The 15,391-nt window shown below is 38.9% G+C and overlaps 1 protein-coding gene and 1 long non-coding RNA gene across 5 annotated transcripts in view; one reads left to right on the top strand and one right to left on the bottom strand.

Annotated features, from left to right (window-relative positions):
- LOC145933586 (uncharacterized) overlaps window positions 1-4,113 on the bottom strand; it is a 53,598-nt gene extending 49,485 nt beyond the window's left edge. The window contains exons 1-3 of the long non-coding RNA XR_014424899.1: window positions 3,988-4,113; window positions 3,584-3,882; window positions 3,403-3,444 (exon numbers count right to left, since the gene is read on the bottom strand). This is a non-coding gene — a long non-coding RNA (uncharacterized LOC145933586). The remainder of the gene's footprint in view (window positions 1-3,402; window positions 3,445-3,583; window positions 3,883-3,987) is intronic.
- Alpha-catr (alpha-catenin related) overlaps window positions 1-15,391 on the top strand; it is a 62,140-nt gene that overhangs the window by 36,201 nt on the left and 10,548 nt on the right. For 3 of the 4 annotated variants that reach the window (XM_083033414.1, XM_083033416.1, XM_083033415.1), the window contains 9 exons: window positions 6,214-6,491; window positions 6,655-6,897; window positions 8,905-9,168; window positions 9,473-9,724; window positions 10,196-10,355; window positions 10,449-10,567; window positions 10,816-11,145; window positions 13,725-13,931; window positions 14,438-14,927. In XM_083033414.1, coding sequence (XP_082889540.1) covers window positions 6,214-6,491; window positions 6,655-6,897; window positions 8,905-9,168; window positions 9,473-9,724; window positions 10,196-10,355; window positions 10,449-10,567; window positions 10,816-11,145; window positions 13,725-13,931; window positions 14,438-14,833 — 2,249 coding nt within the window. In that variant the 3' untranslated portion in view covers window positions 14,834-14,927. The remainder of the gene's footprint in view (window positions 1-6,213; window positions 6,492-6,654; window positions 6,898-8,904; window positions 9,169-9,472; window positions 9,725-10,195; window positions 10,356-10,448; window positions 10,568-10,815; window positions 11,146-13,724; window positions 13,932-14,437; window positions 14,928-15,391) is intronic. The other variant, XM_083033417.1, reaches the window with a different exon arrangement.

Genomic DNA, 15,391 nt, shown 5'->3' with positions numbered 1-15,391 from the left:
GGTCATTACCGCGAGAATCGTCCAATTCTTCAAAGTGAGAGAGATCAAAGGCGATGAAAACAAATTTTCTTTCTTTTTCACGCAACGTGTCAGAGATCTTGTACATATATATACATTACATATATATTCGCGGTAACGCGAATCGAGATCGAGTGGAGGAAGCGCGAGAATACTTGGTACGCGGAATACTTGTTCGTATTATATGATTTATGCTCTCTTTCCTCAAGAGATAACGCCTATTCTCGATGCTTCGGGGAACTTAAACTCGCGCACCAAAACGACGACGATGGGGCAGAAGAGGCAAGCAAGCGCGAAGTCGCTATAACGGAAAGGCGACCGCTGTAAAAGATAAGTGGCGACATGCCAAATTTATACGCCGCGGTGAAGAGGATGGAAAGAGAAACATATAGACGCTCACGCACGGACGCATTCACGCACGCGGAAAGGACGAGGCAACGCAAAGGAACGGTCTTGCCCATCTAATCGCGAGCACAAAGAGAACTTACAACACACTGTCCGTGCACTGGAGCACGATGATAGAGATGCGGACACCGTGTGATTAATATCTGGCGCTCGTTTTAAAGTCTAGAGCGATAATTACTAGAAGAATTACATCCTCTCGCACGCTTCCTAGTAATCCGTTAATCCATAGCGCTTATAATGTCGAGCTGAAAATATGCCGAGCTCCTTATTATATATATAGCGGCGATAGCAGCCCCTGTCCTATGTGTCATCGGATTGAAAATGGTCGTCAATAGTAATCAAATGTGGTATCACGAGAAGTAACGGAGATGCGGAGAATCGAGGTTCAAATTCGGGATAATTGGTAATAAAACGGTTACATGCAAATATAGAAGCTGGAAATATCGTGGCGCGGAGCGAAAATAAATTGTCCGAAGTATCGAACGCCGGGGAGATCGAAGAAGGGGTGGAAAGGAGGGAAGAATCGGCCGGCGTTTTCGATGAAACGAGAATGGGAAAATACCGGCTAATATCGAGACACGCCGCGAAATTTCAATTTGTAGTTGGCTCGCAACTACATCGATCAGTGTCGGACGGTAACCACTTTCGTATAGTCTTTCTCTCCCCCTCTCTCTCTAACTTTCTTTGTACGTAGTCCTCGCGTAAACACCATCCTCGAGCTATTTTTGTCCCGAGTGCCTTTTAAGATCGGATCAAGTCAACGTACGAAACATTTATTAACCAGCCGACGTGCGTGGACAAGCGCCACAAAGAGATTTATTTATGATAACGATGTACAGAGACGCTTATTTAATTTTATTCTCATTCGTGAAAAATATTGAGAGTTTAATATGTGAAACAGCCGACTGTATAAATAACAGAATTAATAGCGAACGAAGATTCGATGCGATTGATATACAATTTATTATTTGCATATCGCGGTTAATTCGTCGCGTGACCGAACAGATTAATAATTCTCGATCGATCGATCGATCGATCGAGCGTGTAAACAACCGATCTTTTCGTGCTTTCGAAATTAAGCGTCCAGCAATATATTCTGTCGGCGATATTCTTCCGTGTATTTAATATTCGCGCGACTGCAAATAAGTCGACGTTTACGTTTGATAAATCCATTTTATGTCGGACTTATAACGGAACCGGCGAAAACAATAAAAACTAGGTTTCCAGCGGCATCGTGGCACGGGAGAGTGATTTTATATTATGATGTGTCGCTTGGGAAAAACGCTTGGCATAAATTCGCCAGACCTTCTTCTTTGGTAACCTGATAAAAAGGCGCATTCAGACGGAACCATCGTCGTAAAAATATCCGGCGAAAGAAATAATAAATTGATAAAGTATATTACGCAAAAAAAAAAAAAAAAAAATTATACAAATGAAAATTGTTGGTATCAAGGGAGATATGATTAACAAAGGAAGGGAGCGTAAATATATCGAATCGATTTACCCTGGACTGATGGTAAACGCAGATAAAGGTTTCGTTAACGAGTAAACTTGGAGAGTCATTAGTCACATTGATCCATAAGCCCGCGGTTATCACGGTTATCGTAAAACGTCGTTCCGCTCTGTTTATTCTAGTAATTTGATAGCGTTCACTGATGAATGCAAAACCACTCGCACATCCGCAAATCTATATTACAGGAGAGAGGGGGAGGAGAGGAAGAGAGAGAGAAAGTAACGTAAAGATACTTTGTATCGATGGCGTGCTTAACGTAATTAAATGGTGTCGTCGATTAGCAATGTACTGCGCAAACATTTGTTTTGCACAAATAAATGTGAGCTACGCACATTAAAAATTCAAAGAATGCATATAACAACTCAATGTTAACAACATGATTACTGGATAATAAGGAAGAATCTCATGTCAGAGAAATATGAGTCGACGAATGGGGAAATATATGCATCAAGTTTTTGCACTAATGTCCATAACTTTGTGTTGGTCTAATTACGCTACACTGTTATCGTAAGAAAATGATTTCGTTTATGACATCTCTTAATCACGCGAGCAACGCAACGCATAATTGTTCTTTCATCGCGTGTCAGCGAAAAGTTACAAAGATAACGATCGAGAGATCGATATCATATCTTTGTGAAACTTTGCAGTTTGCTCAGAAAATTCGCGAACGTATAATTTTATAAAGGTGTGATTTGCTTTCCTCGCATTCTGCTCTCCATACAACATCAGCTTTTCGTATATCCATCTGATAAATCAGTCAGATACAACGCGGATAGCATCTCGATATTTCGACGTCGAATGAATAATACGCGCGGTAAAGAACGGTTATTTTCACTCACGGACAAGAGAGATAAAAACACGGATGTCAATCTCTCGTTTTGATGTCCCGATGGCTCGATGCATCTTGTCCCTGTGAATCATAGAAAGTGTACTCCTGGGACACACGTTTCTACGCTTCGCGTATTCGAGCAATCTCTCCAATTGCAATCATCCGGATGCACCGGGATACCAATATCGGGATAAGTGACGTGTATGTACCGCGATACGCTGAAAATGTGTGTGTGTGTGTGTGTGTGTGTGTGTGTGCTTCGCACTCGAAAATATCTCACCAATAACAAGTGGAGATTCCTTCAGCGAATCATGCAAATTCCGTCCGCATATATTGCACTTACTTGAGATTCCTCCTTATAATAATTCTTATAATAATTGTAATTGTAATTAAGTGAGACAAAAATGCAAATTTATTCAAGAAAAATGGCTCTTGTTTATTATATATTATATGCTTTTCGCATATTGGGAGGCGTTCTCTATAACACGAAATTATTTCTTTAATTAGTCCTAGCGGAACATTTTTTTAAATCGTGACTCTAATTTTCTTTTTCTAATATTTCTGTATATGTGAAGCTGCTTCATACACGCCCATTACCGCTATAAAAATGTTATAAAATAAACAATTTTTCACTCACCGATACGTGCAATAGCAGAGTTGTAGTACCCAGCACATTGATCTGAAAACAAAATATTCAAATTATGTATATACATGTGTGTGTGTGTGTGTGTGATATATATATAGGATGTTTTGAAAATCTGGAAACGATCGCATATCTTATAAACAAGTTTAGACAAAAATGTTTTTATTTTGCATACCTCATAATTGCCCCGCTGTCGCCCGATGCCTCCCCGGGCCTCCTCCTCCTCTCTTGGTCCATGGTAGCACTCGCGAAAACACGAATTATTACGATCGCCCGACACTTTACACGGCACTCGCGACACGTGAATCGCACGTGTATTTCGCGTACATTGCGCAATGAGAAAAAACGATGCGAAAATTATAACCGCACGAATCAACGTCCCTTCGACACTCGAGAATCTCGTAGTCAAACTTGCCCCAGTGTCGTCTGATGGCTCCCCGGACTTCCTCTTCCTCTGCTATAAGTAAAGCTTACCTGTAATAACAAATAAAATACATATATATATATATAGAGATACTTAAACAAATATAACAAAAATTATGTATTTCTTAAAAGAAATTATCTATTTATTTTGCATACCTTACAGTTGCCCCGCTGTCGCCCGATGCCTCTCCGGGCCTCCTCCTCCTCTCTTGGTCGATTGCTCCTTCGTAGCACTCGCGAAAACACGAATAATTACGATCGCCCGATACTTTACACGGCACTCCCGACGCGTACATTGCGCAATGTAAGAGAAAACGATACGAAAACTATAATCGCAACGTCCGTTCGGCACTCGAGAATCTCGCAATCAAATTCGCGCGCAGCTTATCAGCAATGCTAATACCTGTAACAAATAAAATACATATATATATATATATATATATATTAGAGCAATCTTATTATTTTTTGTATTATAACATACATGGTATAAATATGTAGTGAGACGCTGCGTGAAATTGCCGTCTCAGTTTGTCCCAAGGCATTTTTGTTGCTTTATATAATGGCCAGAACTATTTGTAAACTATCAAAAACTCTCTTAGAACTATTGAAAATAAAGCCAGAACTCTTAATTATTTATGAGTTTCCACGAAATCATACGCCAACTTCACACACACAATATTTCTGTATAAATGTGGAATATATATTTTATAAAAATATAAGGAAAATTTAATTGGCCGTCCGGATGATAAACGAACGTGTAGAATCTGTGAATTTTTTGACTATTTTTAAATTAGGTCAAGATCTCTGCGCACTCTTATACGTAACAGTTAATCTATATAAAGCGTTATAAGACTTCCTCTATCAAACTGACTGATCTTACAACACCAGCACTGCTATATTAATCGATTCGAGAGAAGAACAGAGAGCAATATGTGCCTGTAAAGAAATAATACAATTACAGTATTTATATATCTTTAATTTAAGTGGTTAATTCTTGTTGAAGATATTTCGCGATAAATAATTTCGTGATAAATACCCAAGTTATATACGATACGATATATACATAAGTATCATTTCGAAACTCGCAATATGCGATTTATTAGAACGTAAAAGATGAAGCAAAGTGCTTTACTGGTTGACTAATAAGAAAAGTATTCATCAAGAGTAGAATGAAAAACAAACTCCGCGGAGGGATATAATTGGCAGTGGCCTATGAGAAAAGTTTATATGAACATCGAGTTGATGAAGAAACTGTACAAAGAAAACAAATTGATGTATAGTATTTAACGGAAACACCTGCGATATGAACGATGGAATTGATTGAGAATATTTCTGAAGCAAAGATGAGTTTTATCTACCTCGATAAACATTGAATCAATATTTTCCCATAATTATACTACGTAAAGGCGCAGATGTTATTCATGATAATCTATTGTTCTCCTCGCTGATTCTCCCCGTAGCAATTTACGTTTAGGATATCGTTTAACGGGGATGAACAATTAGTACATACTAATAGCCGGCGGTGATATTGCATTTCGTAATACTAACTACGGCTCTCTAATTCAGGAAATAACTGTTTAATGGTACAGCAATCCTCGCATCTCATGCTCCAAGTGATTTTCGATCGATGACGATATTATTAGAAAACGTAACGTGCATGTAACTGCACCTTGAAAAAGAGATGCTCGGTGGTTTCTGCGTTAACTTTTACACGATATCATGTTGTTCCTCCAAAAAACCGCCAAACGATTTTTGTTGACCGATTTTCTTATCATTTTGTTATCAACAAATTATATTATCAATTAATGAAATATTCTTCAATCAATTTCTTTCTCTCTACAATTTTTTTACCTTTTATTTAAGAAGTATTAAATTCGAAAATAATTATAAATTAATAAGCAATAATAGATTTTAAATGCAAAAATGATCCATTTTTCTTAAATGCACTATTCCGACAAGTTTAAAATTATGGATATGATAATGTTCCACATTAAACTATCTTACGCGCTATAATCCTTTAACGATAAACCTAATTCGGTGCACACGCTGTTTAGATGAGGCAACGAACGAGTGGAGTAGCTAATTATGAGAGCTCGAGAGAGCGTCCAATTAGTTTACCCGTAGTCGTCGTACTTGAATCGAGAGACTCGATCATAATTAAATCAGTTACTCCGATTTTACGGTAACACACGGTAAAAAGTCTCGGGATGTTTAATTCATCAGTATTCCCTGTCCACATCACACACGCTCGCACGAAACTCGTTCGATCTCTCTTTCGCGAGAAAAGTATCCTTCTCTCGCCATAGAATTTAACGCGTTATTTTAATTTCCGCAAATGTATATGTCAAATTAAAAAATGCAATCGATTAATGTCACGCTTAGGCTCGGCGATCGAGAAATTATGCGAATGTGCCTTTGAGGACAGTCTGGCTGACCGAGGTTCGGTCGTGAGAGCTGCCAGATGTCTCCTAGGCTCGGTGACGAAAGTCCTCCTCCTGGCGGACATCGTCGTGGTCAATCAATTGCTCCACGCCAAGGACAAAGTCGCCCGCAGTCTCGGACGTCTCGAGAGCGTTTCGAATTTTACCGAATTTGTCAAGGCGTTCAGCCAATTCGGTGGGGAGATGGTCGAGTTGGCGCATCTAACGGGCGATCGTCAGGTGAGAACTTGCTTCTTATTCTTTTTTTTTTTTCAATTATTGCAAATCAGTATTTCACGATTACACGTTCACCAGATGATATGACTCTCTGTCGCGTGCAATGAATTAATACTATTTTCTAATACGGGCCTGAGATTTAATTAAACGCGTCTTATTCTGTCAGAATGATCTCAAAGACGAGAGGCGACGCGCGCAGATGGCAGCGGCTCGACAGGTGCTAGAAAGGAGCACGATGATGCTCCTCACGTCCAGCAAGACGTGCTTAAGGCATCCCGAATGCCCGTCCGCGAAGGAGAACAGAGACACCGTTTTTTGCCAAATGAGAAGAGCGATGGATCTGATACATTATGTTGTCAAGGACGGGGTATTGGACTGCAGCGAATCTCAATCCTACTCGAATTCACAGGTAAGCTGTTTATTTCGAACATGTAAATTCTTACTTGCACGATAAAAATATTTTTTCTGGAATACATACCGCGTTATAATTATAATTTCATAAAGTTTAGCGGCAGAATAATTAAGTTGCAAAGATATCTATCAGTTGTCACTTTTTTCCATATTATTTTGTTTGCGATATTAATTTACGAAACAGCCGTGAAATAGCGAGCGATTTCAGGTCATTTTAATACCATTAATAACGAGAAAATAATTACCAATACAAACATTCATTAGAGAACATGAGTTAGAGCTTGCCGAGAAATGCTGTAATAATCGCGATTGCCAAATAACGTTGTGTGTGCTATGTTGACTTTCAAGCACTTAATACACTTCATTATTCTGCTGTATCGAGCACGCATATTCGCGCCATATTGTAAGGATCGGGAGAGAAAAAGTCGTGTACGATAAAATGTTTCCGAAAGCATGTTTGGAAGCATTCCAAGGAGTCTTTGTTTCCCAAATTGTGATTTACGGAAGACTCCTCGATGTACGGACGATGTTTAGACGACCTTGGGCCGCGGTCTGCCCTACCCTTGCACAAGTTGTAAACGAGATATCGAAACGATCCCACTACGACTCGAGAAACCATAAATAATAATCACGATCTGGTTTGGCATGAAATCGATAAGTGACGGTCGAAGACCGCGTCGGTGGAGGAGAGTCGACGGAATATGTTTTACGAATATCAATTACGAGATACAATATATTTGATACACAATCGATTATATATTGGCAAAAACATTACGACTTCCATAAATGTACGCGATCGCAAATAATGATATATTTTAAATATTTTCCACGCTCTTTCATACACACATTCATACATTCTTTGTAACATATTCTTTCCATCGACATTGTTCATCGATGCTGCCGGGCATCGCCGGAAATATGCACGATAAAATGGACGAGTCCGGATTAAATGGACGATAGTGAAAAAAGATTAGCAGAATACTATAGGCTACAATGCAAAAAAAAAAAACGTATATAACGAGAAGTTAGAAGCGAAATACGCGATAGAAAGTAGTGAAACGGACGATAAATGAAACTGCGAATTTCACTCGAATTGAAATGGGCTTCTTGATGCCAAAGTCGTTACATACAGCGCGTATCCAGTTACATTGCTGAATAGAACTTTATGCGAAAATAATTGTAAATTGTAAATCGTTCAAATTTTCTCTTAGAATCAAATATATACGTATACGTTGAAAATCGGAGATGCGCGACACACACGTGTAAGAAATCCCGAATGAAATTGCTGGCAAATATCGTGATTTCATAACGAGAGTTTATGAAAAAACCATCTCCAGCCACGAAAACCGTTATTCAACGATGGAAAGTTTTTATCGCGACGGTGAAATGGTCGCAACGCCGTCGAAAACGGCCGTCATAAAGAGATCGCGAAATATGTTATCCGCGAATCGTGCCAAATTTTGCGCGCTCACACATTTCCATATCGGCACCTCGAACGTGCGGTGCTTTAATTCCGTGCCAAATTTTTTTGACAGCATCTCGAATAAATGAGAAAAAATATTTTACAATATGTCTCGCACACATACACACACAGATTTTCGAAAATCTCTCTCAATTCCTCAGAAGAGACAACGCGGTAGAGTTGGGTCACAATAAACGACCTTTAACCGTGCTAGAAAAATGTGTAGTCACCCTTGTATTTTACGCTTAAGTACTACCCACTTTCCGCGCGACATAATCGATTCTGGAGTGATTGTGTAGACAACCTAGCCAAAGTGGAACGCTCCGTAGAGCGTGACATCTCTCTAAAAGATTTAATATACCATTTGTTGTGTCTGCCTAATATTTTGTATACCATTTTCAACATTCAACGTGATTGTAAATTTGCTCCTTCGTTATACAATGTTTTTAAATATCTAAATAATAAAAGGGAAAAATTTTTTTAAATTCCACGGCCTCGAAAAATTATCTCTTTTACGATCGCGCGGCCTGCCATTACTCGCAGAGTCCGCAGCAGGAAGACTGGGACAGCAGTACCGTTTGCTCGGCATTGAAACACTTCGAGAGGCTCGTTGAAACAACAAGGATGACCCTATTGGGACCGGGCTGCCGCGAGACACTTACGTCAGCATTAGAAACAGTGGTGGAGAGAACGCAGGACTTCACCGACAGCGCCTACACGAGCCACGAACACAGAGAAAACATCCTCCTACTTTGCGATCGTGCGAAACTCGAACTCAATACTCTCCTGCGGATCGGTAATAGCATGGTGAGTCGCAATTTTTTATTTTACTTCACACCCAATAACATAATCGTATAGAAATGCGGGGGAAAAAGTACAATTTTTTCTAGTACTCCGATTTTTTATAACAGACTTAAAAGTTGTAAAATAAAATTTTAAATTATATATGATAATTGTAAGATTACTATCTCGGAAATTATATTCGTAATAAAGTCTATTCGTTAAATGTAATCGAAAATTTTGAATAGCGCAATTCGAGGGTAAAAAAAATGATGCCCTAACGAGTTAAACGATGATAAGGTATGAAACGATAGACATCGTGTTCCGTCAGAATTACGAGGGCGGCGGGGGTTCACCGAGCTCCGAAATGGAACAGGCGGTGATGGGTGTGCTACGGGCGACCAGAGATCTCCGCCAGCAGCTCAGCGCTACGACGATGGAACAAGCCGGCGATCTTGGCCAAGTGACAAAAGCCGGGCAGGAGCTCGTGTCAACGATCAGAAATCTCGCGTTGGCCAATGACATCGACCGTCTGCAAGAAAGCAGCGACAGGTTCCACGAGTACATCGAACACATTCTCGAAGTAAGCTCCCGCCAGACGCAACATCCACGTGCTGTGCTTAACGTTCTGTCACGCGCGCTCTAAATCTGAAGTCGAAACGAAAATAATATAATATACGGAGTCTCTTTCCCGAGAAATATTACCGATTATTATTATTGCTAAATTGTTCTCAAATGCATCGAACGGACTCTAGAACGCAAATATTGATTTAGTAGACGCGCGACGCCAGTGATTGCCATTCATCATTTCCCTAGATCGATTACAGCGGCTGATTGGATTTATTCCACGCCTAACTTTAAGTGAATTAGCTCGAGTAGTTCATTAATCATATTCGCGACGTTAACCAATAAATGTTCGTGAGTTTAGAATCATATTTTATAATAAGTACGACGCAAAGAATCGAACGTGATTATTATTTTCTTCTTTTATTAATGTACTACGAATAGAATTCTTTAATATTATAGAATCACTATATTATTTTTCTTTTCACAGGTATGTAAGCTTCTGAGACACGTTGCGCTCTCGGAATCGTTGCAAGTGTCAGCCAAATTCACGGAGATCAACTTGAGAATATATGGTCCTCAAGTGGTAACGGCCGCGCACACGCTGGCTAGGCATCCCACGAGTAAAATAGCCAAGGAAAATCTCGAAGGTGAGTTATTTAGACGCTTCGGAATATCTTAGTGAATTTGCGACGACGATCTATCACGCTAATCCGTATTTGACATTTGTTTACATTTTATAGTATTCGCCGACATGTGGCAGTGGCTCATGACTGACGTGACGACAGTAGCGAAAGATGTCCTGGAACTTAGTCAAAATCGGCCAGAGAAGCAAGTTTACATGTCCTTGCCGCGACCAGGAGTACGTAAACAATTTGCCTCGATGCAAACAGTTGCAGCACACAGCTTGTGCATACAAATCGCTTTTTACAAAGAAAACATGTCGCTCGAATTGTTTAGCTCTAGTCGGATGCGTGTCAAAAACACGTGCAACATACGCGGATGTCATTTTTATACTTTCGATAGTCCAGAAATACAATACAAAATACACACACACACATACATATATATATATATGATGAATTATCGATATTATCCGGTTTATTTCAGAAACACGGCACAACGAGCAAACCGTTGAAACCGGTGCGATTGGATAGCGAGGAGCAGGCAAAGATAGCCAAGGCGGGTCTCGAGATGAAGCTAATCACTTCGGAGATGGACGCCGAGACGGAAAAGTGGCAGGAGAGCGGAAGCGCTCTGGAGGAGAACAACGACATTGTGAAGCGGGCAAAGAACATGTCGTCGATGGCATTCTCGATGTATCAGTTCACGCGGGGCGAAGGGGCGCTCAAGACCACCCAGGATCTGTTCACCCAAGCTGAGTATTTCGCCGAGGAGGCGAACAGATTGTACAAGGTTGTGAGACAATTCAGTTACCAGGTATGTGCCAATCGTCTAACACGGCCGACGTAGATCGAAAGAGAGATGACACACATTTTTTCTAATTGGACTGATGTTGATTATATATAAAGATCTATATACATCACCCTTACTTCTATATATAATCATTCTTTTACCATTCTTTATTATACGGACTCTATATTGGACTTGATTCCGAGTTTCTTAATTATCCTCGCTATATTGGAAATCTTTTTACTTGTACATTACGCTATTGAGTTTCGTTTCTTCGTAAGTCGCAACGTCGAAGCTGCATCGAGTCTGCCCGATTGAAAATCTACTCGATTAAATTGTCATATTAAATGTCATTAACACCATTATCGCTAGATATTCATTTCGGAGATGCTAATAATAATTATTGCTATTTTAACGTTCGATAATAGAAATCTCATCGTACGTAGAAATGTGCAAGTATTCGTGCATCGCTTATATTTTACAATGAAAGTAGACATACGTCGATATGTCGATATGACTCCTGGGATTTTACATGTTAAAGCTTAATTTCTGAAAGCTTCGAGAGCGAGACGCGACAGCATCATCGATAATATTTCACGATTTCTTCAACGGTATAAATAGCAACGGAGACTAGAAAATTTGGGATATTTCAAGAAGCGTTATATATGTAAAGTCAGTCATATGAAAAAGTGTTCTTTCGCGTCACTACTTTACACGCTACTACAGATGTAGCTTTCCAGACCAGAAGTAGCTTCGACACGCGTTATTAGCATTAGACATGTTCGAATTAACACGTTTGCTGCCCACTTTTAAACCCCTCCTTCTCCCCCCCCCCCCCCCTCCTAGCTAGGCCGAATATATATAGTCACCTGAAACCACTTTGATCTTTCTATTACTCTTCTTAAGAGAAACAACAAAACGCTAACCTTGTAATATATTCTGTATTATACAACCCTTTTTTATAAACCCTCGCTCTTGAATGTCTCTGTCCAGGTAACTTTTTCTCTCTTTACGTTAGACCCTTTTTTAACTAATATCTAGATATCACACTTTCGCCTTAAATCATTCTCTGTACATATGTATCTATATGTATATATATGTATATTTTATATATATATATATATATATATATATATATATATACATCACGGTCTCTACATCATTCACTGTTTCACACTGTTGTTGAATGTTTTGTCACTACATTTGTATATATTATTCTATATACGTACGTACATATTGCTATGCAACATCACGCACGTATGCTCTCCTACTGGTCATTACGAGTAACATAGAGAATCATTTTATTTTATAAAATGTAAAAAGATAAAAAAATATGCTGAGAAGACGAGTATAATAGTTGAGAACGATATATTCTAATAATAATTAACAATTATAAAAAAAAGACTCTATCGTTTATCATCTCAAACTGTAACGTGACAACTCATTTAATATTCGTACGAGAATATTCATGTTTTCGTGCCAAACTGACATTTTTTTTTTTTTATTTGTAATGTTTTACGTTTACGTGATTCTCTCGGCATACGATTCAACGATCTTTCCGGAAATCGAAATCATTTGAACTGTCATAATGAACGTTCATGATTATGTTATAGCGAATCTATTTTGTGTACATTTATACGACTTTTGTGTACGATTAGTAAGGTGTGTTTTAGATGCTACGGGAATGCTTCCGTCTATGGACGACGTCTATGTGCATTGTGGTCCCTCTCCTTCCACTATCTGGGGCATGAGTATTATGTCTCAAAATTTTTGCCAGTTTCCAGCATCGCGCGTTCTATCGAACGACAATATATATATTTGTTAAAAAAAAAACCATTTAATTAGAGATTCTAAAACATTTCACGCATATTTAAAAACATAACTTAAAAAATTAAAATCTAGACGGTTTATTCTCGTTGGTTTCTCAAATATATAGTTGATATTAATACGTTTCGTAAAAAAAATGATATGTAAAGGAAGCTTGCAAAAATAACAAGGTCTGTACTATTTCACTGCCACTTCACACAAGTCACTCTGATCTCTATCTTGAACAACTTTTCACATTCTGTTGAAAGTCTTGCATTGTGTTCTACTAGGACTGATAGAAGATCTTCTTTCTGTTAACTTTATAGATGCAAACTTCCAAGTATCTACGATACATATATACTACAAAGTATTTATTATTAGTCATACAATAAACTGCAAACAATAGAATCTCAGTCATTGCTTTACAGAGTCTCTAAGAAATGCGTTAAATATGACCAGTAGTAATATCGCAAGGTAAATACATTCAGAAATTTTCAACGATTATTAATCCGTGCTTTTATTTTATACATTATTCTCATTTTGTAATAATATCAAATATTAATATAAGGGTCGAAAATTATTGCCATAATTATAGACACCTAAATATTTTAATATGGAAATTAAAATTATATTTAATAAATGGCGAGTAATTAAATGTTATACTATAGCATTATATAATTTATATAGATGTATATTACCGGTCACTGATTGTTTCGAATCGTTGAGAATCGAATGCCAACAAGTTTGCCTTGCGACACGAACGAAGACATAAGTTTGTATACAATGTTATATGGGCGCAGGTACCAGGTGGACCGCATAAGAAAGATCTCCTGGAAAATTTGGATCGAGTGCCGACTTACGTTCAGCAATTACAATTCACCGTGAAGAATCCTACCGTCGGCAAAGCCGCCACGTTTACGAAAGTCGACAATGTCATACAAGAAACGAAAAATCTCATGAATGTGATCTCGAAAGTGGTCACAACGTGCTTCGTCTGCGCCACAAAGGTGAGCTACGGGAATATTCGATCGACTTGTTTTTTAAATAGACAAAGATATGTGATCATTTTCTTTATGACTGAGGTTGCCTGTATATTAATTGAATTTAAATTCATAATACACTCGTTTCTTAAAAAAAAAAAAAAAAAAATGATAATGAATACGGCAAATTTACAGGTAGCTTTAGCCTTCCGGAAAATCATCTAACGATAATAGAGAGAAATTATGTTTAAAAATATTATATTTGAGAAATTATATGAAATTCTCTCTCTATCGATTCTATGCGAATATTTGTCAAAACGTTTAGCTGTCGCATCGACATTAAATGTTATATCTCGTCTCCATTTTTACAGAATCGCATAGACTCCGTCTGCCAAATTAATACGCTCGTTTTCAAGTACATATTCGCACAGGATCTGTAGAATCAAAGTCGCAGAGTCTCCGCGTTCGCGATCGAAAAATCGAGTGTGTGTGTGTATCATCTATTCTCCTTCCGTTCTCTATTCATCGCCTAGCACAATCTCGTGATGCCGCAATATATGGAGCTCAGCCCGACGACGGTGCCCGGCCAGGCCGAAGAGGATTGTTTGTACCCAATTAGCCCGCAGTTGTTGCCCTCCACGAGCCCTTACGTGCAACCCCATCCGCTCACGTCCGCGCAATTTCACAGTATCCTAAAACCGTCCCCCGGTTTCGGCCCGTCGTCCCTATCATCGCTCTTCGGCCCGTCCATTAATCCCGGATCCTGCCGGAATTCCGGCGGCTTCGGTCATCCATCCGTCCTATCTACTACGTTCACGACGCCTGGAACACAGCAGCCGCCCTACTGCCTGCAGAATCTGCAGCTCCTGCAGCTGCAGCTGCACCACGCACAGCTGCAGCACTTAAGACACGCGACGCTACCGAGATAGTAGCAGTAACACGTCGTGCCGTAGCACGTGGCACGTCCGTGAAAACGTTTCACACGCACGCACACGTCGAGAACACTATACGTCCTTCGTACAGGTTCGGCCTTGGTTTCCGTTTTGCTTTGTATTTCCTAATTTCGATCACGTCACATGAGAAATCGAATCGTCGTAATTTCGACAATGATGACGATATAATTATCGACATAAAAAATTATGTTTCTTTTTCGACGAATTTCAAAATTATTCTTTTTTTTTAAATAACTGTATATTCGCAATAAAGTAATTTTACCGAAATTATGACGATACGATCTATTGCATTTTAGTTTGTCGCTTCGCGGCTTATTATTTTTTAGATCTTATCTTTATTATAGTTAACATAGACCTTATTTGAAACTTTTCCTTTGTTGCTATATAACACGCGTGCTATACCAATTTCATCTCGATCTAATAATACACCGCAGCGCGACCCCCATGACACATTGTCTATCCACAACCAACACGATGTAATAATAATCGATTTTAATTAATCCATTTCAGCTACCTTTACAGGAATGGCAATGT

This window comes from Prenolepis imparis, unplaced genomic scaffold (assembly GCF_030444845.1).
Source record: "Prenolepis imparis isolate NDT839.2.m4 unplaced genomic scaffold, iyPreImpa1.0 SCAF_3, whole genome shotgun sequence".
Lineage (NCBI taxonomy): Eukaryota > Metazoa > Arthropoda > Insecta > Hymenoptera > Formicidae > Prenolepis > Prenolepis imparis.
Note: the sequence above shows the minus strand (reverse complement) of the source record. Positions and strands in the feature narration are given on the sequence as shown.